Genomic DNA, 26,908 nt, shown 5'->3' with positions numbered 1-26,908 from the left:
CTTTCCAAGTACCTACCCTACTGTATAACTAGAGATATGGGACTTCAATTGGCATCATTGAATAAAATCCGTTATTGCCCTAGTGATTCATTTATTACTGTACTTCAATAATAATAAATAAATTATTTTAATTTAGGCCTAATGAAACATTTTTTAAATTTAATTTATGTTTTCCCCACACGATATTAGGTATTACTTATATTTAATTAGTCAGGAAAATTGAGTTTGTCTGTCAACCATCCATGTCTCGATTCGCGCATTCACAAATATCAAATAATTAACTAAATTCACGAGGAAATTAACAAATTAACTAGTAATTAAGAATTAATCCTAAAAGTTACGAAAACGTCAGCTAAGAATAAATTTTCTTTTTGTTTTTTAAAGCTTAAAATTTGGTAAATTGGATAGATATCAAGTGACATAGAGAGCTTTCAGATGGGATAGTAGTACGTCAGACCCTCCCAAGTCTTACCACTGTTCTGGTAGCCATATTGGGTGCGGGTGGTCTCAGCTTTATTCCTGCTTTAAACCCACCAATATGGCGCGCGTAAATTATGTCACAAGGCTACTCAGCTCCTCCTCCAAATGAAAGCTCTCTATTGCCATACCAGTCCTGTGTGACTCGTGCAATTCAAAATACTATCTACAACAACAGACTGAAAATCTTGCATAAAATTGTGTTCAATTCAGTTCCAAACCTGTATACATGCAGGAGATACTCTAATAACAAATTACTAGAGTGGCAACCCTGTTGTTAAGCGCATGAAGAAACGGAAAAGGGGGAGGGAATTAAATTTCTCTAGCCCCCCCTTTAGTTCATGCACACTTATCAATAAACAAACAAACAAATACCACAAGTATACCAAACCGATTTAGTTTGAAAATAATACCAACTACATAAAATAATAAGTTATAGTAAATGGAAGGGATCATAATCTTGTCGATGACTCGATGGATGAATGGATGGCTTGAAGGCAAAGGGTTGTTCCCAAAATTTAAAAAGAAGAAATAAAATTGAGGTCCGCGCTAAAAGAAAATGAGGAAGAAAGAGCATGATGGGAAAAATAGAAAGGGATGCATGATCTAAATAAAACCAAGCCATAGAGAAAAGAAACTTTTTTAAAATCAGGTTGGAAGATGATTTTCTAGGACAAAATAAAAAATATCACCACCACCAGACTAAAAGGAACACCAGCTAAGTATATATTCTTATTACACAGGATGTATGATGTATCACGGCACCATTACATAATTATAATAAATAAATCGGAAGATGCTCATGCAGCTTCTTTTCGTAAACCTGTCTCTCTATACTTTTATTCTACAGGGTGTTACAAGAATTGTGGGTAATATAATAGTTTGGTACAACTATAGGAACTTTCACACCCTCCTCTATCTCTTACACGGGTTTTGGCGACTATATTGGAATTTCGAAGTCGAAATGGCTCAGGGTATATAATTTAGACTACACCAATATTGACGTCACTTCCATGTAGCTCCTCCCTTCTCAGTATCATGCCTCTATAAAATTTGAGTCGAAAATTTTCTATGACATTTTTTTTCTATGACCTTACGTCTTTTACGGATGGCCCCCTTAATTAAATTAGAAATCATTGTCTTAATCAGTTTCTTAATTAAATTTAAGGGGTCAGTGGTAAAATACTAAATCATAACTCATTCACAGAGTCACTTGGGCAAAATCGGTCATAGAAGTTACATTTTCGACTCAAAATCGATTTATGTGTTTTACGGATGACCCCTTAAGTAAATTAGCACCTTGTCTTTCAATTTCTTGCTTAAAGTTAAGGGGTCATCCATAAAACACTAAATCATAACTCATTCACAGTGTCTATTGGGCAAAATCGGTCATAGAAATTACTTTTTCGACTCAAAATCGATTTCCAACTATAATATGGTCATTTAATGTCCCTCCCTTTTTGAAACACCCTGTATAAACCCAATTTCCATTTTAATTACTTTAACTACATTAATTATAAAACCGCGAATTATCTTTGGAGGCCACCTTGAGGCTTGACCACCAAAATATTTCCGGAATTCGCCCCCGTCTAAATTTACCTTACATACCAGGTAGGGAAACCAGAGGAAAGAAAGAAGAAAATCCGCGTTGTGGGTATTTTTAAAAAAGGGGGTCAACCTTGAACCTGGATTGGGTGACCCCTATTTATAAATTTGAGAGTTTAGGCTTAGCACCACCATCAATCTTCTTATTTTAAAAAATAGGAGAAAATTATCGACAAACCCCTCTTAAAAAAACCGCAATTATAAAGACAAAAACGTGACGGTGCTTCTGTGTGCACACGTGAACACAAAAAAGGCGCGAAACTGCGAAACTTGAGATTTATTATTTAGAGGTTATTAAAAGATTTTTAGTACGAAAATTATTCCGGACTAACGAAAATTAAAATTTTCCTTAAGCCTATTTATTTATTTTAAAATATAAAGAAAATGACTGTATTCGCAATTAACCCTCAAGCTAAAGTGCAAAATTTACTTCCTGCTGCTTTTCACCGCATGATTATAAGGTCCGTCCAATGGAATAATTTTTAGTTTTTTGAAGTTCTTAAACACTTGCCAAAAAGAAAGCTCGAGAACTACCCAAGGTCGTCAGCTATGACGTCAAGTTTAGAATAGACTACACTAACAACTTTCTTTCTTTTCCATTTTTTTTTTTAATTTTTTAATTTTTACGAAAAACCGTGCCCTTTTTTGAAAGAATTTTTTGTTTTTTAAAGTTTCATTACCAAAATTGAAACCTAATAATTTTCTAGGCGGGTCAATCGAAGTGTTTTCTTACAAATAAAAATAAGGGTTTGTGGGATGTCCCTTCATGCGATTATGAAGTTTATGCAAATATAAGGGTTCATATTCAGTTTTAACGCGATTTTGCCCAATGGAAAGCCATGATAAACTTCCCAATGGAAGCTTTTAAGCGCAAACCAATAGTTCAGGCAAATTATCCAATGGAAACTAATATTACAGCTAAAGTACCCAATATAAACCTATATTACAGCTAAATTACCCAATATAAACCCAATAAATCAGCTAAAATACCCAATATAAACCCAATAAATCAGCTAAATTACCCAATATAAACCCAATAAATCAGCTAAATTACCCAATATAAACCCAACATTTCAGCTAAATTACCCAATATAAGCCCAACATTTCAGCTAAATTACCCAATATAAACCCAACATTTCAGCTAAATTACCCAATATAAACCAATATTTCAGCTAAATTACCCAATATAAACCAATATTTCAGCTAAATTACCCAATATAAACCAATATTTCAGCTAAATTACCTAATATAAACCAAAATTTCAGCTAAATTACCCAATATAAATCAAAATTACAGCTAAAATACCCAACATTACAGCTAAATTACCTAATATAAACCCAATAAATCAGCTAAAATACCCAATATAAACCCAACATTACAGCTAAATTACCTAATATAAACCAATATTTCAGCTAAATTACCTAATATAAACCAATATTTCAGCTAAATTACCCAATATAAACCCAATCAACATTTCACGAAACCAAAACCACTGAGAATTTCTACTTAAACATGCAAATAAAGTGGAATAGCTAACAAAATGGATCATAAACATACAGAGGAATAAACCAGAGCGACAGACACAACCTTCCTGTGCAAAACACCTTTTCATCTTTTATGACATTGAAAAATGAATCCCTTATTCAAAACACCTGACTAATATCGTACATAATTTGCCTACTGTCTATCTCACGACTAAAAAAAACCGCGAACTTTGCTCGTGAAACCAAAAGCAAATCTAGGCCTAGGCTGCATGGGTATACAGAATTTTAGTTAAAAAAGCTCCAGTAGATATCGTATATCACGATATTTTCTAGGTTAAGGGAGAGAGAGGTAGAGAGAGGTTTAGCCCTGGTTTCCTTTCCTAAATCTTTCATTCTTTGATACCTACACGGTCTTAAGAGAAAACAATTTGCCGTGAAAATAATAAAATACAGACACAGAGCTATAGGTAAAGTTCTTTAGTTCGTTTACACATGGATTGTCACGGATTACGAGAAAAATAAACCGGATATGGGTGACCGGAAATTAGATAGAGGGGAGGGGAAGTGAAACGAATATAAGGTTACAATACCTATACACAACGGAATGACTCTTGGAAATTTAAACTGCACATACAAGAAATAGGGCGCGGTTGGACTTTAATATAACATAACATTTTGCAAAAAATATGGTGAACATAGGTTAGAAATTTGCAATATTGCAATTGCATCATTGTGTTTAATAGTAACACCAAGGCAGATGACGGGTCTAATCGTCCCCTGAAGGGATTGGGGTATTTTAGGGACCATAAAGATACGTATTTGTCCCTCAAGGACCCCCAAATTAGTTAATCAATCCGGTATTGGACAATTTAAAACTAATTTAAAGTAACTTTAATCATTTTTAGCCGATAAAACTTTTGTTTATAATTTTCTTAGCTGCTGATTTTGGGCGCGAGTTTCAAGATGCATAACATCTTGTCCTTCAAGAAACGAATCTACTAACAATAGATGCACTTGAATCAAAACCAGATATTGTACGGGCGTTTTACAGTCAGTCTTTCAAGTCATAACTAATATTTTTAAAACCCTAGGATATCAAACACCCACTACACTACACTACACTACAGCGAATTGAACAAAGCTTCCGTATTCAAATTTGCATCTACATTTTAGTGGTAAAAACCACATAACTGCAACGTGGAGTGAATGCGTAGGCTGGTTTGCAAAAAAGTTTATTTCAGACTTAATATGATCTTTGGCATAGATTTGTTCTTATAAACACGAGAAAGGGAAAGAGACTTGATTCCAAAGACCAGAATAAAATATAAAATAGCGTAGTAAAAGACTTAAAAAATCATAATTACCAGGTTTCATATCCGTGGTCATGTCCAAAGGGGTATTTAGCATTTTGGAAATCATGAAACAAAAAATGACCTGACGTAGATAACCAATCAACCGCACTTTTAAATAAATCCAGGTGGCACACAAAAGATAAAATAAATTCCCGGGTTGCAAAGTAAATTTTATCCAGTAGATATCAATTAATATTGATAGGTAACGCGATAACAACGGTTATTAATCAAAGATGTACTGTCGAACAATTTAAAACGACGACGAGACATGACGATTGTTAAACGAGGAGCGTTTCATCACGAGACGAGTCCGTCTTCACCCGACAAGTTACGAAAGGGAACTGAAAAATTTCTCGGTCGCGTCGTGAAAAAGGCCCAACCAAAGAGGGCGGCAAGCTAGGGAGATAAAAACTTCGCGCGGGAGTTTACGTAGAGTCAAGAGCAAAACGCCGGATCGGGATTTTGCGGGAAGAGAGTAGAGCGCGCGCACGCGGGAAAAAGAAAGAACTATGACGAGCGCGTGCGGGGTGGCGGGAAATAAAGGGCGGGAAACAGAAAACCCGGGAAAAAGGGGAAACACGTGGAGGGGAGGTAAAAGGCGCGAGCGAGCGAGGGATGAGAGAAAAGAGATTCCAGAGACGACATAGAACAAGAAGGGATGCTTAATGCTTTCCTCTCTTACATGGATTTAGGGAAAGATATCCCGACGAAATTTAGGGAAGAGTTTCTGACCAAGATGGGAATAAAGGGAGTGGTTTCTTTTATTTTATTATTAAGGAAACTAAATACCGATTGAGGAGAGCGGAGTCCCGATTAACGAATTTGGGCGATTATGTAGGAAAATTAAATAAAAAATAGTAAAAACTGAGAGAGAATGGTCAGTAATCAGATCATGAAGCAAAATGAGGGAAAACTTTTGTAAGAAAAATAAGAGTGTTTATGACCCCCTTTTAGATTGAATTGGCCCTGAAAATTTTTGTTAATTTTTATTGAGAGGAAATAAATTTGGATCAAATAATGGGCTCATTTAAAAAAATGGGGTTTTTAGTTTTAGATTCAATTTCGTTATAAGTTATCGGGTATTTGTATGTAGCGTTGTCGCCATCGGAAATAATTTAAATATCAAAGCGTACTTCTTGATACTTTTTTCAACAAGAAAATAATGAGGGAATGTATATAAAATACATCTATTACGCATTGCATTGCCCGGGGAAGAATTATATTACTATAGTATATTTTTAGGAAGCTCCGGGCTTCCAGAACCGGTGTTTTAAAAAAATTCAAGATGAGAAGCACCAAGCACGACCTTGAAGGACGGCAACCAGAGCGTCAACTTATCCTTAAAATTGACTATAATATTTAATATAATTATACATCTACCTTATAAAACAATACCAGGTTAATCTGGAGGAACAGGTACAATTTAGAAAAAACCGACCGTGGTTAAGGGGCGGAGAGAAATTCACTCCAATACATCAGAAGAGAATTTGAACGCTCTCCAAAGAGGCGAGACTCCCAAGTGTGGTAGCCCAGGGCAAATTTAAACAACACAAAAAAAGTATCAAATTTTTATATAAGGCAAAAATTGTCGATGGTATTCCAAAGGCCACTAATATACGTAGACAAATCTGCTTGCTATAAAGCACAGAGTCCAGATATGACGTCACTCTGAGTCCGAATGGACTTTAAAATTATAAAAATATTATATGTATTATAAAGGGTTGCCACGGAATTTTCAGAACCAAATTCCCTGACTTTTCCAGGTTTTCCCTGACCTTTTTAGGCCGAAAGTGTGAATGTTTACAGAACGTTTTAAGTGCTTATAATTAAATAAGCCCGTACATTAAGTTTTCCAATGTATTTGTTGCACCAAAATGAATAAGAAACATTTTAACTATAAAGAACAGTCTAAGAGATTTTTTAAAGGCATTTACTTTACAAAAACCATTCTAGACATTTTTAAGGATTGCTCTAGAGTTTTCTGTGTTAAGAGAGGATGCGAGGAGAAACTTTCATTACTCTTTCAATAAAGACTTATCCCCAGAAATTTTACACACTAAAATCAAATTCCCTGACTTTTCCCTGACCTTTTTGGCCCATTTTCAAATTCCCAGACTTTTCCAGGTTTTCCCTGACCCGTGGCAATCCTGTTATATTTGTTTATTCTATATACATATTTCTAATATTTATCTATAAGACCACCCTGATCTGTGTGAATCAAAATATAAACTAAGCTGTGATAAAACATAGTAGCGGCATCTCTTATCGCATCTTCGTATAATTCAACATATAACTGCCAATACCCTTCTTATATTAATCAGCCAATCAAATGTATAAAGCTTCCGAATTGTGCAAAAGAAAACGACCTCCCGACTGCAATTTAATGGCTACCAGTGTAGGGTCATAAATCGCGTCGTTCTTTAGGAATTCTGAGAGACAAACATAAACTAATAAATAAATTCTAAAAAAAAATAAATAAGAAAAAAAAACTCGAAAAGAAAAGAAAGCTAGCTGCCTTGACATTGGAATTAAACCTACCCAATAAAAAAAACCACGTCAAAACTATCTTTCTCGGAAATGGCTAAGTGCTAGTAGAGTTCTAGACGATCGGGGGAAAATATATATCCAGTTTGGGGGGCAAGAATTTAAAGAATTATACTTTGAATATTGAACGAAAAACATTTATTCCTTCACAGGTAACAGATCTATGGGAAATTATAAATTTTAAGTCGAAATTGTAACATCGATGACAGTTCGCCATAAAGGACTAAATTTTCAAGATATGATTGAAATGTTTTACGAACGACCCCTTAATTAAATTAGAAATAATTATCTTTCAGTTTCTTATATTAAAATTAAGGGGTCATCCGTAAAATACTCCAATGTTCATAACTCATTTAGGGTGTCCATTAGGTCAAAATGGCGATAGAAATTAAATTTTCGACACAAAATTTATTTTCCGGTCAAATAATTTCCATCCCTTTATGAAACACCCTGTATAGTTCCATTAATATTCATGAAAGGCCTGAATACATTCGGGATTTAAGTTATAGATGGGAGAGAGAAACGCGGTGATAAAAATCTTACATCAAGATTCAGGTTGAATTTACAACAGGCTTAAAGCACAATCCCACGATAATTCGGGTAAGAAATTTAAGCACGTTTTAGACTTGATAACGGTGCAAACTCCGGTTGAGTGTCAGTTTGTAAAAAATACAATTTAAAAGGGCCGTTAAGTTGTTCTGTGTTAAAACGGAGCCGGAACCTGAGGGAATTTCAAACACTCCCTCCTCCCCTTCCTCCATTCCGGTCCACCTTCATACCTGAAGATAGCAGCGGGGTACAGGTAGATATTTCGCCGCCCGTTGTACCTACCTGGTTTATACCTATATACTTCTTTTTATATGGGTTTTTAAAAAGGAATTTTTGCGCCTTCTCCCTGACATTCAAGCGGCGCGCTAATCTTGCCTTTCTAGCAAGGTTAGAGAAGGCATCCCCGTTTTGTAAAACCGCTAACACCCCCTCTAACTCCCCTTACCTATTTTATGTAAAGAAAAGGTGAAATACGTGGAATAAGGATAAGGTTTATATTAGTTTACTGGTGACCGTGAAATCTCAAATCAGACACAGTGATTTGAGAATAAAAAGGATTAGGTATTGATAAATGAACTGGAATATCCAAAGTATTCTCAAACAATTCGTGGAAATGCCCCCGAGGTATTCTCAAATAATTCGTGGAAATACCCCAGAGTATTCTCAAATAATTCGTGGAAATACCCCAGAGTATTCTCAAATAATTCGTGGAAATACCCCAGAGTATTCTCAAATAATTCGTGGAAATACCCCAGAGTATTCTCAAATAATTCGTGGAAATACCCCAGAGTATTCTCAAATAATTCGTGGAAATACCCCAGAGTATTCTCAAATAATTCGTGGAAATACCCCAGAGTATTCTCAAATAATTCGTGGAAATACCCCAGAGTATTCTCAAATAATTCGTGGAAATACCCCAGAGTATTCTCAAATAATTCGTGGAAATACCCCAGAGTATTCTCAAATAATTCGTGGAAATACCCCAGAGTATTCTCAAATAATTCGTGGAAATACCCCAGAGTATTCTCAAATAATTCGTGGAAATACCCCCCGAGTATTCTCAAATAATTCGTGGAAATACCCCCGAGTATTCTCAAATAATTCGTGGAAATACCCCCCGAGTATTCTCAAATAATTAGTGAAAATACCCCCGAGTATTCTCAAATAATTCGTGGAAATACCCCGTAGTATTCTCAAAGAATTCATAGAAATTCTCAAAACTTTCCACGAATCAACCCACATGTATTGTTAATGAATTATTAAAGTATTCTCAAAAAAATCAATGGAGTTAGTACTCAAATGATTTTATGGAATCAAAAGTATATTATTTAAAAATCATTTCACGGAATCACAGCGATAATATTTAAAACTTAATTCATGGAATCAACTCTCAAGTCTTATCAAAACGTCTACATTTTCAAAAACCAATAAACACTTACTCGTGACTATGCATAATCTTAAACACTGTTTTTCCATTTAGTCTCGGAAGGATAAACAAAATCAGAGCATGACTTCCATTACAACTATCAACTTCAGTTGAAAATATTAAAATTAAAATGGTGGAAAATTTCAATGCCAAGGCTAAAAAGGTAGAGGGAGTTAAGTGGCGTGGGTTTCTGGCAAACACACAAACTATACAGGTAGGTACACATTTTCTTCATAACTAAAACCATAAGTTCATACGATATGTTCCTTCCATAAGTTTGTCACTGGTAACTTAGAAACTGGAGCTTGTCATGAAGTGACAACGTAGGTCAAAGATTCGAGGTTTTGGCGCTGTCAAAGGCTAGTACAGACTCGCTAAAATAGGAAGTCCTGCAAAACTAACCACCGAGTGTAGTTACTCAATTCACGAACTAGCTCGAGCTGTAAGTCTTTCAGTAGCATTACGAAGTATAGGTAGTGTCGTCATACTTATGGAGAACATATCACTTATAAACTTATGTTAAAACCTCATGTCGCTGCTGTTCAGTTCAGGTACAAGTTGAATCTACAAAACCTTCACGCTGATTTTTAACACTATCGACAAAAACCTTATCCTCGAGGCTCGAACACACCGAAGAATGGGGGGGGGGGTCTTGTGACTAGGTAATATATTAACGTAAACATAAAAAGACACCGCATAAAATGGGCGTCCAATTTTGAGCCCTAGGTCCCCCCTAAGGGTCCAAAACCTTCAAAGCAATCAGGGTCCAGATACCTTCAAACAAATATAAAAAATGAAAATAGGGGTCATCTATAAATAAAACATTTTCAAGGACGATTCGACTAACCAATACCGGATCAAAAATTATTCATTTCTTTTCAAATCGTAAGGACGATTCGACTAACCAATACCGGATCAAAAATTATTCATTTCTTTTCAAATCGTAAAGAGATTTATGGTTTATTTTGAGAACAATTGAAGAGTTTAAATTAATCAAATAATTCGTAGAGTTATACAGGGTGTTTCATACATACATACAGTAGGATGGTTCTATGGGAAATCAATTATGAGTGTCGAAAAAATGTAATTTTTATAACCGATTCTGCCCAAATGAGATACCCAAACTAAACAAGTTATGTTTGCAGTGTTTTACGGATGACCCCTTAAATTTAAGTAAGAAACTGAACAAAGAATGATTTCTAATTTAATTAAGGGGTCATCTTTAAATCACTTCAATCATAACTGGCAAAACGGTACCCCTTTAGGGCTAAAAATGCAATTTATAACAGCATTACATTTCAGACTAAAAATTCATTTCCCACTGTATTTAGATCCTAATACCCTCCACTTTTGGAACACCCTGTATCCTGTATACCAAGAAGTGGTGGTGGTGGTACTGCTAAGCCTAGTTAGGCTTAATTTTAAGCCGGCTCGCTTAAGAGAGAATACAACAAATAAAATAAATAAAATAATTTTTTCTCTACACAGGTGCCACGCTCCACTGTTTTTTTAATCACATATAATGTCATTCCGGTACAACTACAATGATAAACAACCTTTACCTGATATAATTCTCATTTAAACAACAGGGGGATATTTCGAAACAATCCGGAAATAAAAAGGCGAGCAGAAAAGTTATAACGCACCTGTGCTTTTAATAAAAATAAAAATATAACATAACATACTATAATCATAGGCTAAAAATAATTTTAAATTAAATTCCATTCCTAAATGTACTTTCCCTCAAATGAAAAAATAAAAAAGTCTACAGAGCCTGCGCTGGGTCACAGGGTTCAGGGTTGACCATACATACACCTTTGTTGTACATAAAATAGGCGACTAGAGTCACCTGTGTCAGCCGGCCCACCTTAACAGATCAAAAGATTTCACGAATAAGGCCGTTTTAAGTTCGTCCCAGGGTCACGTACAGCAATATATATATTTATACTAAACATTCCCAATGAGATCAACATCGACCACACAAATGGGTACGGACCCCTCCCGTCCCCCGGCAACCTCTGACCTTTACAAACCGACTGTCCTTCCCTGGGAATCTTGATAAATGAATTTACAGTAGCCTAATAATAGACGGATGGAACTAAAGGTGTTTTTATGCCCATATACTCAATATAATGTAGTCAAAGGTTTGAAAAAGGCCATTAGAGACTGACTTGACTATCTTTTTCAAATCTATGGCGACAAAAGCACGTTCTCTTCTTATTTCAATAGATTGAACTCAAATCGAAGAATGAATGTTAGAAAGAAAGAAAGCATAAATGGCGGGAAATAACCTTAAACCGAATGAACCACGTGTTTGAAAACATGGGCGGGAAAAAATTGCACACGTGTCGCGACCGCGTGCGTCGTTATGTGGCAACATATTTTTATTTTTCTTATGGAAAATTTATTATAATAAATAAAATATTTTTGCAATGGTCTATAATTAAATAAAAGGTTTTTAACATTTTCGGAGGCCATCTTTCAAGATGGCGGCGGATTGGAGAATAAAATTTTTCTTAGCGCATGCCTACTACTACAAAATTGTAGCCTTCTAAGTAAAGCTGGGCGTTGATTAGCAATCAGACTTATTTAATTTGTTTTTTTTTTTTTTTTCAAACAACCCTTAGAGGCTTAGACATAAATTAAAACTTATACCCCAATTACATTAAAGTAAATTAAATAAGTACCCTCTTTAAAATTAAAATTAACTTTCCTTAACAAACGAATGGGGATTTTCCTTTCCAAAATAAAAAGAAAAGAAAGAAAAATAAGACAAGGTTAGAAATAATTTAGATCAAATTATGAATCCAACCGGAAACACCGAGCTACCATGATATAACAATTACATTTGAAGAGAATATATTAACATACAGGTAAGGACCATACCTAGATGACGTCACAAACAAAAAAAAAATAAAATAAAAAAATAAAATCGAGGTCTCGAGGCCAAAGCCGTTCCGGCTGGCCAGTTTTACTACTAATACCGTTTTTACCCAAATTCGGTATACCAGAATATCAACTAATGGCAGTTCCCTTCCTTATATCCTTGAGATAGCGTGGGAAGATAAAGCAAGGTGCTATTGCTACGATGGTTACGTCGTCATCTTCACTTCCTTTTTGGAAAAACCTATTCCACCCATCACGAGATGAGATGAGATGAAATGAACGCAGTCAAATTTTACATCCTCCCCAGCTGATCTACTTTTGATGCCCATGGAAATGAAAAATGCCCTCAATTTGAAAACCAACCGTGAAATTTCAGCTTCCCCCCCCCCCCGGGTATTCATCCTTCAATCTCCGCTCTCTATACACCAGAGTTTTCACTGCTATAATGAATTTTTACAAGCGAGATAATTCGAATTTGCCAAGCGTGAAATCGACAGGTGAAATATGATTATGTGTGTGTCTGTTTGTGTTTGCTTTTTTTTATGATTATTGTATTCAATTTGTTACAACTAACAGGCTCTGTTTACCTTAATAAAGCCTAATATTCAAGATACGTACCGTAGTTTTATAAAATTTTGAAGAAAAAAAAAGAAAGGGTTAGTTGGGCATGCGATTCCATAAATTAAGGGGGATTATGTTCTTTTGGGAAATTAATTTTGAGACTCGAAAATGTCTTAACTTCTATCTCCATTTTGATATTTTTGCCACAAGGGACACTGTTTTCGTGTTATGATTTTAAGAGTGTTTTAGGGATGACCCCTTAATTAATTAAATTATTAATTAATCATTGTTTAAATCAGTTTCTTAATTAAATTTAAGGGGTCATCCGTAAAATACTTTGACCAATCTTAACTCGAAAACAGTGTCCCTTGTGGCAAACAAAATGGAGATAGAAGATACGAAATTTTCGACTCCAAAATTGATTTCCCAAAGAACATAATCCCCCTTGATTCATTTCAGACATATCATAAACACCCTGTATACTAAAAAACATTAAATAAATAAATAAATAAATAAATAAAAACAAACGTAAATTTACAATAGCTTTTTTTCCTGCTATTATTACACGATAAATTCAAACGAAACCAACATCCTACGCTTGACTAGGATATTTTAAATTCCTCAGGTAGAAATAAACAAAGCGTAACATTGTTCTCATTACCAATTCAACATGAAAAACCAATACAAAACGAAGTAAACTCTTATTTTTCAAAACTACCTACCCTTGAAAAAAAAATAATAATAAAATAAATAAATAAATATAATAAAGAATTATAACTTTCAATAACCAAGATATAGCACGTGACTTTAAAACTAAATCTAAAGAAGCTGAAGAAGAAATTTCTCTTTGGTTGATGATTTTTATCTTGGTAATAAATTGGACAAGACATTGAAGTCCTACATTTTTTTTATATACTGTTCTAGTTTCTTTGGTTAGTGAGCTACTGACATACTTTAGAACACAATTAAAAAAACAACATAGGTGCATAGCGATTGGTATCTCTTTTTTTTATTTTAAATATACATGAATTCCCGCCTCTGAATTTAGGCGGATGGATTGGGACCGGACTAGACCGGACTGTATTATAATTATTATTCAATAGCGGGGTCTGAATTCGTTTAAAATTTGAACAATAAAAATCAAGGGATCCGTTAAAAGGGTTGCAATTGTCATTGTTTGATGGAATTACCATGACGAGTTCATCCATGATCGCTTATTGCTTACCCCCCCCCCTGGTTAATTCAAAATAGGCGTTTATTTAGGTTTTAATTGGAATAGTACACGTTTTTCTAGGTCAAGTTTGAAAAAGGGGGGGGGGGTGGAAGAAACCGGTCAGTTTTTGCGGTTAAATTATGGTGGATTGTAATTAATGCGGGTTGTTTATTTATTTATTTATTTATTTATTTATTTATTTATGTATTTATCTATTTATGTATTTATTTATTTATTTATTTGTACTATTGGGCAGGGAGCCCATGCAATAAATAAATCCTTGTAGGAAAATTAGCACTTTTTTTCCGAAATTATAGGATTTTATAGTAGAAAAAAATCATGTGTTTTTATAGGAAAACATAGGACTAAAAATGCTTCTCATATATAATACTATTTTTGCTTAAACTGTGTAGAAAAATCAGGAAAATAAATAAATAAATTGATTTTACTTTGAAAAGAGGAACTTAATTAAATTATAATATATAAAAAAAATCCTAAGCTAGCTCCGCAATTTCGGTGTCTAGTCAAATGTGATCTCGATAAAAGAGCTAAATTATGATAAATTTGATGCTAAACTATACGAAAACATGGACTAAGTAAGAAATATTGTATATTATAGTACCTTTCATGAAATTATAGGATAATAGAGCACAGGTTAAAAAATATGACATTTTACAGAAATAATAGGACCACTGGGTCCCTGTATTGTGTTATGTTATGACGAAAGGGTTATATTTTTCAAGAAATCGTTTTCCCGTTCTTTCTTTCTTTCTTTTAAAAGATACTAAATCGAAGCTTATCTTTGTTTTTTGATAAAAACAAATGACTAAATCGGTGTGAAACTCAATAAATTATCACTTAAACCAAAGTCGACTCGAGTAATACGTTTTGAAAAACAAAAACACAGAATAAAAGAAACCATAGCCACTAACAAAAAAGGGAACAGGGGGTCCTCAAAATTATATTCAGGAAAAGAAAAAAAAAATCATATAATATAAAAAAGTGGCGCCATAGCTAGCCAAACTTATAGAATAGCGACTTTACCCTTCCTTAAACCTAAAAAACTATGACGTCACAGTAATTTTGCCCGGGATCGTATGACGTATCGCTTAAACCCCGCCTTACTCCATCTTTTCCCTAGCTTGGGAAGAACTCTTCATCCCCTTGGAAGGAATCCTCCCACATCCGTGTCAAGAGCCTCGTCGAAAGAAAAACAGCTGCTCAAGACGCTCAAAAGATCAGACTTTTTTTGGCCCGGGACTCTAGAAAATCCTTCTCTCTCTCTTTCTCTCTTGGGTTTAGGCTTAAGATGGGTTAAGTTCCTTTCCCTCCCTCCATTCCCCTTTTTCGTCCCTCTAAGCTAAGCCTAAACTAGATAGAGCCTTTGCGAAGAAATTAAAAAGGGGGAAACCTAGTAAGAGAGGAGAGAGAGAGAGAGAGAGAGAGAGAGAGAGAGAGAGAGAGAGAGAGAGAGAGAGAGAGAGAGAGAGAGAGAGAGAGAGAGAGAGAGAGAGCGAACATACTTTCCAATCTTAAATACATACCAAGAAAAAAATGTTACCACGCTCCGTTTAGCAAGAGACAACTAACTTTTCCACGCGCGCCTTCAACACTTCAAAACATTTTCTGGACGAAAATAACAGATGACGTAACATTTGCCATTTCTTTTTTAATCTCTAAACTATTTTCTTACAATCTTGCATAATTTTCAACCCCACTTTAGTTGCAAAACGTTTTCGAAGCCCAGTTTCAATGAGCAATTTGCATAGTAATCGCATAATTATCCTAAGCCTAGTTTCATTGCGTAATTTCCTTAAGCCTTTGCAGACTTTTCATCACAATTTAATTGCAATTTCCTTAAACCTTTGCAAAGTATTAAGCCGAATTATACATCAATTCTTAAGCCTTTGCAGACTTCTAATCACAATTTAATTGCTATTTTCTTAGATCTTTGCAAAGTCTTAACCCTAAGTATGCATAATTTACTTAAGCCTTTGCAGACTTTTAATCACAATTTTCTTAAAACTACGCAAAGTATTAAGCCTAATTATGATTGATCCTTAGAATTGATGCATAATTAGACGAAAGGCTTAAGAATTGAAGAATAATTAAGCTTGACCAATTAAGCCTGACATTTTTATGCGTAATCACTCAGGCTTTCTTGAGTTTCTAGAGACTTTCAATCCCTTTTATAAGCCTTTGCAAAGTTAGGCCTAATTATTTACTGCAAAATATGCATCAATTCTTAAGCCTACTTTTTTGCGTCCCCCAAATCAAAAAGGAAAGACGGAAGATAGAAACATTCCATCCAAAAATAACTTTAAATACGATATAAACTTGAAAATGACGTATCGACATAGACGGAGGAAGTAAAAAATTAGCTAAGCCTAATTATTTTTAAATCGAAGAAGGAAAAAAGACAACAAAAAACCCGTCAATATATAATCGTTCATCGCACTTTCAGAAGGTCGAAAGCATCAGAGGTATGTTTCATTAAATTTCATTAGCGGTTAAGGAGAAACAGAATTAATAAAAAAAAAGAATTAAAGAAGGAAATAAAAACCCCCTTTTGACAATTAATGTCAAAGTCTGTTATTTTCAAAAAAATTTCATTTTAATTTTTCAAATGAAATTTATCCTAAAAATGTAAAAGGGTGGGGGGATTGTGTATAAGTACCCAGAAGCCCTTTGGCGATAGTGTTAAGGAGTGCATTTACAATAATAATGCTTAGTAACGCCGCAACTACTTTATTGAAGGGCAAGTCTAATATGAAACGCACTTTTTAAATCTAATTTAATGAGATATATTGGAGGTATTTTTCTATTTAAAATAGATCAATTTCGTTAAAATCGGTAAACATTTCACCAAGACAAGAAGGGATATCTAGTTTACTAGGGAGAAGTTATAAGATGCCTAAGTATTCGCGCGCCATAGTCCCAGTCCCCATTTCAAAATACAAGGGGGGGGGGACGTAAAAGGAGGCCGAGCTATTTCGCCTCTCCTCAGTCGGAAAATACCTAATTTTCGTCATTCGTGTCGCGTTGACGTGAGTTTTCAAGAACCAATGAGATGCTGGTTGTAATTTAGAGGCGGTGGGATTAACTCCGAACCTACGTAACGTTTGGACTGGAGATAAAGCTGGAAATGAGGCGAATTTATACCTTCTCCCTAGTAAACTAGATAACGCTTCTTGACCAAGAGTCACAGTCGACTACCAACACATTCCGGTAACACGTAATAGAGTGGTAAAGAGAGGGGAGGAGTTACGGGAACGTGACGTCAATGTTGGTAGTCTAAACTGTATGCCCTGAGCTGACGACTTCTAATAAGGTCGCCAAAACCAAGGTATAAGAGATAGAAGGGTGTGACGTCACGAGAAAGTAATATTTACGATTTAAATTAAACTTGCCCTTTAACGAAATAAAAATTGGCAAAGACCAGACCAGAGTCTTCTTGCGGTTTGGGAGGGCTTATGTATTTTCCAAGAAACAAAATAAAAGAAGCCAAGTCCTTGAAGAAAAACGTGTACCGAGATACAAAAGGGGTTTTCTAATAAGCTCGGAAATTAAACGCGTATTTAAGTTATAAAATAAGTATAACTTTAGGTACTATCCCCGTCTAATTTTTGAAGTAATCAACGCCCACGGTGAGACTTTTAAATCCTAAACACACCTCGAGGTCTAAGCGGAATAGCTAAAGGTAAATTTCCTCCTTCTCTTTCAAGTGATGTTTTCTTTTCTTTTTTATTATTGCCCGGACAATATCCGGTACCGCGCATTCCAAAGCGCCTGTTAAAACATTCTTGAAAAGAGCTAATAATACCACGTGACTGAAATACTTGAAAACTACAGGAATAGATAAAAGTGCAAAAGCACCTCCTTCAGGGATTAGCTAGTAGCTCTTCTACTTCAGCTAATATTTTTAGCTAAGCCTAAATTGATTTATAAGAAATTGCTAAGCCTAACTCGTACAGAAAGAAACTCCTAGCTCCTCTGGACCTCAAAGGTCAAGGTCAAGTGGGTCAATACTTATCAAAGTTTAAGACAAACCGCTGATGTCCTAGACCCAAGGTTAGTAAGTGATGCATTTGACGGCATTTTTTTAAACGCTAAGTCTAACTTATACAGAAACTCCTAGCTCCTCTGCACCTCAAAGGTCAAGGTCAAGTTGGTCAACACTTATCCAAGGTCAAGAGAAAGCGCTGTGCGTCCTTGACCTACAGGTGGTGCATGCATTTGATTGCTTAAAAAAACAACACTAAGCCTTTTGCGTATTTTGATGCAAATTTACCTCAAAATTTCCCATTTCAAGTTTAATTCTCTAAGGTCAAAGTTCAAGAGCAACTTCTCCAAGTCCAACAGCCTAATTTGTTCTTCTGAAATTACTAAGTCTAACTAACGCATACAGAAACTCCTCCTCAAAGGTCAAGTGTAAAGTCTTGGTTGTCCACAAACCGGATGTGGTCAAACACCACCACCACCAGTCTATTTATTATTTTAAACCCGACTTTTGAAAATAATTTTGACGGAATAAACGTGGGGTTGGTCACTAAACGTAACCTTGATACTCATTACACGTAAACATTGTAGAAGGAATCTCTGACAGTGAATAGCACCACGAACTTAACCCCTTCAATATTTTTAAATGCATCTCAAGAAAAAAAATCAAAACTGCTAACGGTCCATCCATTTAAATATGCGCACGACTTAAGATTTTAAGAAGTCGATAAGAAGTTTTCGAAGCTATAAACGCGGTAATTTTTAGAAAGAAAAATGGGTATTTTTCAATTTTACTAAAAGAAAAAAAAACCAGTCTAAGTCTATTTATTTGAGAATAGGCGTTTGCTTCGTGACTATGTCCTTGAAGATTTGGTTTGCTTAAGAAAATAACCCTTTAGAAATTACAGAAAAATCTTACTAAAAGAATAACTATCTTCTCCTCTCTCTTTAAGAAAAAAACGAAGAAAGAAAAAACCTGAGAATTTTTTTTTAAATATATTTCTTTGTCGAGGTCAGTAGGTCATTTAATTTTGTCCGCTTTTATGGGCAGCTACTTCCTTTCTGTTTTTTCTTGGGCGACTATTGTTTAGAAATTTTAGGCGACCAGTGCGCGGGTGGTTCCTTTTGTATTTAGGGACAATTTTTTGAAAAACACAGGAACATAGCTATACACTATCTATAGAAGGCGTAGGCTACATCCGGTTATAGTTTTCTGTGCCTTACTCAAAGTTCTTTTTTTTTTTGTTAAGTCTTGTGTCTACGTTCCGATTGGTTAATCTCCTCGTGCAGTCTTGAATAAATCCGTTTCTTTTAATTCCGAACAATGAGATAATCCTAACCTAAACCCGTACGTACTCCTACGAACGAAGTTTGCTGCCACTGCTTTTTTTTCTTTTTAAACCCGCCCATTTAAAGGGATTATGAAGTTGAATAACAAGTTAATTTTAATTGATTAAAAAGTGTTAAATATGTATTAAAACTTTAGGATAAATCGCCATAACCTTTTCTTCGTTAATGTTTTAGCAGGGATAGATTTAATTTTAGAAGTAGGAATGGAGAACGGTTAGTATTAGTTTTTACTTCAGTCCGACTCATAGCCCCTCCCTCCAACACGTAACGATAAGTTGAAATTATCTTATTGGCTCACTTAAACTACGTTTTGATGACGTTGCTGACGGGGACGGCGAAAAATACGTAATTCCTTTTTACCTCTGTCGCTATGACCGCAGCCTCTTCTTTCATTCCCCCCCGTCCCGTGGAAGGGGGTCCGGGACTTTGACGCGCGCCCAGATTACTCTGTTCTCTATTCCTACTTCTAAAATTAAATCTATCCCTGTTATTATTAATTATCATCAAAGTTGTCATCATTTTTAGCTAGCTAAGCCTTAAACTACATTTTGCAACAAATTTTAAAGATTTAGATTTTTTATAAATAAAAGAAAAGCAATTTTTCGCGGTCAATCAGTGGTCGCTAAAAATGGCGCCAACTCATGATTCGTTCCTCTGGTCAAGGCTTAAATTTGTCTTACGTCTTTGTGTCCAATCAATGTTCAACCGTATCAAGCAAATGATACTTCTTACCCCTCCCCTCTTTTTGTAAAGGTCAAGGGTAATACCGAATAAGTCGAGTGACGAACCCCTCGTTTATTCCCCAAACACTAGATAGTATCAAAAATTAATTCGGTTCCTCCATAAATATATTAAACAGTACCACGTGACTAAATACATCCCAAACACCACCCTTTTCATCTCCAAAATTCCACAAAATCCAAATATGCAACCCTTTTTCAAAAAAACCCCAACAATAAACTGCGGAGTTCCAGGATTAAACCCATGCACACAATTGAATTCTTAAATATCGAGGCGGAGAAATTGCAATGAAAGAAAATCCGAATCGAATCTTTTTTTCTTTTTACAAATCTTACTTTTGATAATAATAACAATAATACACTGAATTGGGGGAAACCACACTACATTGAAACCGAAATACCGTTACAGCGGGGTCAAATTCGGTTGGTACCAAACCAAAGTGACCCCTACCCTTCATTGTAAAAGACACTTCATCCGTACTCTCTCGCATTGCAAATGAATCGGAAAAAAAGAGAGATTATAAGTTGAAAGAGCCAGTCTACAATTCTCAAATTCCCCAGACGAAGGGGGTTATATCTAGCAGGCAGACTGTAGTCTAAAAAGGTCATGACCCCGAGGGAAACTCTAGACGTTAAGGAATGTACCCAAATATGATCTTTTAGAACCCAAAAATGTGAAAGGGGAAACCTAAAGGGATCTGAGTGAGTTTCATGTCACAAGAAGTAAACACGATGACATTTTCGCCTGGAATACATACAGCCACTAGGAATAATTGCGTACTAGCAATTTTTCTCAACATATCTACAGGCGGATTTTGTGGGAGGAGCTAGTAGACTTATCATTATATATGACGAATTTTACCTAGAGTAGCGAATTAATAACAACCTTGCACGCCTAGAAACTTGCGTTGCTATCAACCAATAGAGCTATCTCAGAAGCTTTAGTGTGCCGTCACCATGCTATTTGCCCATAGAATAACCAAAGTGGTACCAAACATGGCCGCCCACTGCCAAAACTAAGCCGTGACGTTTTACCTAGGCACTGACATCACAACTGAGATAGATCTATTGAACCAATGAAACAAGTCAGTATTATTAAGCCCGGCCCACAAACCCCGCATAGAAATTAACAAGGGTCGTGATGATTCTTATCAGATGTATTTATTCCTAGCTGTTTTCGCTTATAGAGCGGAAAAATAGACTTCGCCAAAAATAGGCTGAGCTTACCAAAGCAAAGCTAAAATAAAATTATCTTTCAACATTTTTGCAAGCAAAAGATAATTCAAGCAATTAAAAGAAATATATAAAAAAAAAACTTCCGAGTAACAAAGTCACTTATCGAGAAATTAATTTCGTAACGATTTCCTAGAATCAGAGCAAAGCGCTTATCTGAATTCAGGTACTAAACGTTAATTCGTTATCAGTATTTTAACGTTACGGTGTTACCAAGGCTCGCTACTTGATGACTCACACACTACAAATCCGCCAATCAACCGCAATTATTTCAAGTGGTTAATTAAAGGGATAGTATATAGAGTTTAAATTTCGATACTCGTAGTAAAGTTTTTATTTGTAAATTAATTAAAATACCTAAAAATTTGAAATGAAAATTAATTATAGTAAGTTACTTTTGTAAGATTGAAAATAAAACTGGCACATTGGGTGATGACATCATAACTGTGGTAAATACTTTCTAGTTTGAATAAAAGATCTGTGTCGACGTCATTAGTGTGTAGTATTCATACCCAATATTTCTCAAAATATCCGTAATTTAATGAGAGATTTTTATACTACTATCCATTTAATAATTACCGTCGGATTGAAGAAGATAATAATTCTATAGTGTGGAGGGGGAGGGGTTAAAGTTCACGACCTCCCTATCTACGGTATCTATAATACCTTATTTCCGTTTACGACACGAAATAATTAACGATTATTTCCATCCCAGACGAAATAGAATTTATTTAGTTTAGGCTTAACGTTTATTGTGGGTTTGCACAGAAATTAAACCTACAGTTAAGCCTAATTTGTAAAACCTAACCGAAACTGAAGGCTTAATTGAACCCCCAAAACCACTTAATTAAAACCCCCAAAACTAAAACCACTTAATTAAAACCTCAAAAACCACTTAATTAAACTCCCAAAACCAAACAACCCTAATTAACCCCCTCCCCCCAAAAAAATTAATTAAAAATAATTCTACCTTTAATCTCGTCTTTATCACTCGAGTTGTTGTTGTGATCCAGTAAATTAAAAAACGTGATACACCGTAAGAAATTCACGAATTTCAAAAATAATTAAAAGTAAATTTCACTTGAAGACAAAATTAAAAAATATTCTTTAGACACTTCCGATGCCTCAAAAATTAATCACTGTACTAATTAGTCACTAATTACGTAAAGAAAAAAACCATTAATAAATCGAAAGCTAGCGCGGGAGCGATGGTTTAACAATTTACAGCGAGACACACCAGTCACCACGCGAAATAGCGGCTCGGATAAAAAACCTCTAATTTGCTTCAACAACTTTCAGCTTTCAAATTCTACGCCGCGGTGGAATAGAAAAAAAAAATTAATAAAAAATAAATAAAATGGATGTTTGACTCCGCCCTTTAATATCCTCAAGATCATACCCACCCCCTCGTCAAAGCCTAGTACATCACTTTTCTCTTTCTCTCTCTCGGGTGATCACATGATCAAAATCTCAAGTCACGGTATAACGCTCGCCGCATGAGGTAAATTGGCGTTCCCGGAAACCTAGAGCTTTTAAGAGACCAATGAGAATGATCTAGGCTGACGTCAATGTTATAAGAAAGAGTGAATGACGTCACCACTAGTCGAGAGTGTAAATTATTATCTTTTCTCTTTTTATTTCAGACGGAGAATACAGTTGTAATTATAATATATTCCCCTGTAAAGTTTAATTAATTTTAAGAAGGGGATTGTACCTTTGTTTCTACTGTATAGTGTAATGGCAGTCTCCCAGCTTTGACTGTATTAAAGTCTATGGGCAAATAACATGGGGTGCCACTAGTCGATTCTTAAATTAAACTGGTATCAACCTATCACTCCATCTTCAAGGTTTTCAACTATGTCATTTATCTATTAACACTCAGTCACCATGGAGCAATATAGAGCTTTCAGATGGGATAGTAGTACGTCACACCCTAGCTCCCAAGTCTTACCGCTGTTCTGGTAGCCATATTGGGAGGGTGGTCTCAGCTTCATTCCTGTTTTTAAACCCACCAATATGGCAGCGTAAATTATGTCATGAGACTCAGCTCCTACTCCAACTGAAAGCTCTCTATATTAAAGGAGGTTTGCGTGCGATGTAAGGCATTTTTTAAGTAAAATTATTTCCACTCCAGTTAAATTACTCCACGGTAAAAACAAAACGGGCATTTAAAAAAATATATACACACACAGAAAACATATTTAGACGATGTCGTAATCGCTATAGTTATAAAGTCCCTTTTTAAAGATAGAGAGAGAGAAATAGCACCTCTCTCCTATAATAGTATTAAAACTTAAGGTGAAATGTAATGGAGTGCCAACCCCTTAACTCTTTCTTGAATGGCCCGAAGACTTTCTAATTTACGTAGGTAGATATAACTTGTTGAAGAAAAAACCCCATTGCACTCAGTTATACAATGAATAAGTATCGTTGCAATAACAATCTGGTTTCGAAAACCTTTCTTTCTCATTCTCAATTCCACATTTGTTATTTGAAAGATAAGAGAGAAAGGTGTATTAAAAATTTCCCGGAATTTTATAAAATTCATGTTCATGTTTTGATTTTAAAAATTAATTCTCCGAATTGGTAAGAAAAACATGGGGTTTTCACGTAGGGTTTTTTAAAAACTATGTTGAAATTTAAACAGAATAACCGAGGTGATATTTTTCGGGGAAATGTTTTTACGTAGTAATTAATTACCTTTAATAAAGTTATAATTATACTTAAGTATTTAATAAAATAGACCTTCAAGCTAATTGAGTCCATCATAAAAAAAGAGAGAGAAAAATCTCTCATTTCCTTCAAAAAGCGATAGAAAACCTAAGTAATATATAAATTAATTGAAATAAAAAATACCTGTAAGTAAAATTAGACCATAGAAAAAAAACGATAACGATATATAGCAAACAAGATATAATTTCCCGTTAGCAAGCATCCTTCCTTCGGGTGCAAGAAACCCGTATAATAACTAACACCTTCAAAAAACACAGTATCAGCACCCCTTTACCTCCTACCTGCATTTAAAATGATTTAACTGCCATTAGCAAAGAAGTAGAAATTTTCCTTTTTTTATTTTACTTTATTTTCTTTTACTTCTTTATAAGATAGAGGGGGGAGGATACGTAAATTTCCCGCCAAATCCCAATAGCTCGAGATATACTCTCAAGAGAAAGCGCGCGTGCGCCCGTGATGGTGTCCTACTTTTCCGCTCGCGCTCTTTAAAAAAAAAAAAAAAATAAAAAAAAAATAAATTCTACACGCACCAACAAATTTAGTTTGGCGGGAAAAAGTGGCGCGAAATAATTATTATTTCTCTTTTCCTTCCAAAAATTGACCTTCATTTTAAGATGAAAACAGTTAATGTCATTCACCTTTTTTATTTCGAAAACGAGGGTATAATATCCCCCCCCCCTTGCTTGTCTGAAAGATACAGCACAATTCTTGTTTGTTTGTCCTGTTTATAGTAAAAGGGCAAAGTACTGTCATGGATGGTATACAGTAAAAGCGGCGCTTGACTACTTACTACCAACAGGTAGCTTTTAATTTTTGCTGCTGGAATTAGGTTACGTAGATTGCGGTGATGGTATAACAGTGCTAGGGGCTTTCTCTTGTTCAAAAAAACAAGGGGATGGACATTTTCAAAATAAAAAAGCTATGGAAAATTCATTCCTCCTTTATCAGCTTACACTACGTTCAGTGCAGTGTTGTCAGGCCGTCTGCGAGTGAAATTGTTTGGTCAAGTACCGAGTGAAACTGAACTGTTAGCCATTCTCTCAGCAATCTCTTAACTTTCCAGTGGCCTGGTAACACTGGGGGACCACTAAAAATCCCCTAAATATTATCATAAGTTTATAAGTGATATGTTTCTACCATAAGTATGACACTATCTATACTTCGTGATGCTACTGAGAGACTTACAGCTCGAGCTAGAACGACAAGCGAGAATTGAAGTACTACACTCGGTGGTTAGTTTTGCAGTCCATCTAAGTTCCTATTTAGTCCGTACTAAGCCTTTTAACAGCGCCAAAACCAGGCCTCCCTCGCTTTACCTCGAATCTATGACCTACGTCATTCACTTCATGACAAGCTCCAGTTTCTAACCAGTGACAAACTCATGGAGGAATATATGAATTTATGATATTTTTGGAGCAAGAACAAGTACTAAACCCCACAAACGAAACAATAAATAGAAAACGTTTGTTGGGGGTAATTATCTGTGTGTCAGACGCCCTAGGAAGTCAAATATAAAAGCCCGGAGATAACGTATGGAGTGTATTTTTTTTTTAATATATAAAACCTATTTTTTATTTCATATAGTAAGTATATTTGCTGGCCAATAACCTTTCAGAGGCGCACATCAACACATTTTTAGAAAAAGAAAAAATTTCGATGGACTATTTATAATATTCCGGAATTCACGTACGATTACGTTGTGTTTTGATAAGCGTTTTGTTGATTTTTTTTGTATAGTAGCAATGAACTTCAGTAAACGGGGTTAAAGGTCAAATTAGAGTAAATTTAGCTTGTTTCTAGCAGTGTTTTTAAGTGTTATTCTTACTACAAACTTGGCTAGGTTATAAGAATATGTTGATTTTTTTCTTTTTAGTATTTTTGAAAACTACTAAAATTTGTTTTAAATTATAACCACCACCCAAATAGTCTCTTAGTTTATTAGTAACACTGCAGTTCAAGTTACTTAGCACCTTACTAACACTATAGGTTTATAAGATATGTTCCTTCCATAAGTATGACACTACCTATACTTCGTAATGGTAGAGACTTACAGCTCGAGCTAGTTCTAGCAGAACGACAAGCGAAAATTGAAGTCCTACACTCGGTTAGTTTTGCAGTCCATCTAAGTTCCTATTTAGCCTTACCAGGCGTCGCTTTACCTCGAATCTATGACCAACGTCACTTACATCATGACAAGCTCCAGTTTGTAACCACTGACAAACTTATCAGAGAAACATATCTTATGAACTTATGCTAACACTGGTACAGTTCTGACACCTTAAAGGGTATTAAACAATTACCGCATACAATTTAATTAAAGAAATTCCGCTAATTTAATTAGAATTAGGCCTAATTGATTTAAAAATTATTAATTAAAATAGCAATAAATAAATAAAACCAATATCACACATGCTCCAAATTAATTTTCTCGTCAATATCCCCAAAATATTTGGCACACAGGAGCTTGCACCCAAAAACAAAACTCGACATTTAAAGTCCATAAACTTCAAAACAAAAAACAAGGAAGAATTAACTTTCCCCTTGATAAAGAAACCGATTAAGAGCCAAATTCATGAAAACGCAATTTTTGCGTCTGACGCAAAATTTAATACAGTCAAAGGTAGCGCCCTAATCGCAACTTTTTTCACCCGACGCAACTTGGTATTCATGATAAAAAATCGACGCAAAATGCGTTAATCACGTGTTCTTTTGTAACGCAACTTTTGCGCTTCGTTTTTATCGATCGCAAGTAGTAA

At 35.1% G+C, this 26,908-nt stretch overlaps 1 protein-coding gene across 2 annotated transcripts in view; it reads right to left on the bottom strand.

Moving 5' to 3' along the window:
• Positions 1 to 26,908, bottom strand: part of LOC149691682 (uncharacterized) — a 57,274-nt gene that overhangs the window by 13,379 nt on the left and 16,987 nt on the right. Inside the window, exon 1 of one of the 2 annotated variants that reach the window (XM_089869062.1) lies at positions 4,931 to 5,399. The exons of the other annotated variant lie outside the window; for it this stretch is intronic. Coding sequence (XP_089725188.1) covers positions 4,931 to 4,985 — 55 coding nt within the window. The 5' untranslated portion in view covers positions 4,986 to 5,399. Of the gene's footprint in view, positions 1 to 4,930; positions 5,400 to 26,908 lie in introns of those variants that run through there. 2 annotated transcript variants of the gene reach the window in all.

The sequence above is a fragment of the Phalangium opilio genome, unplaced genomic scaffold (assembly GCF_054372755.1).
Source record: "Phalangium opilio isolate 3A_F unplaced genomic scaffold, DU_Popi_V2 ptg000025l_1, whole genome shotgun sequence".
NCBI lineage: Eukaryota > Metazoa > Arthropoda > Arachnida > Opiliones > Phalangiidae > Phalangium > Phalangium opilio.
Note: the sequence above shows the minus strand (reverse complement) of the source record. Positions and strands in the feature narration are given on the sequence as shown.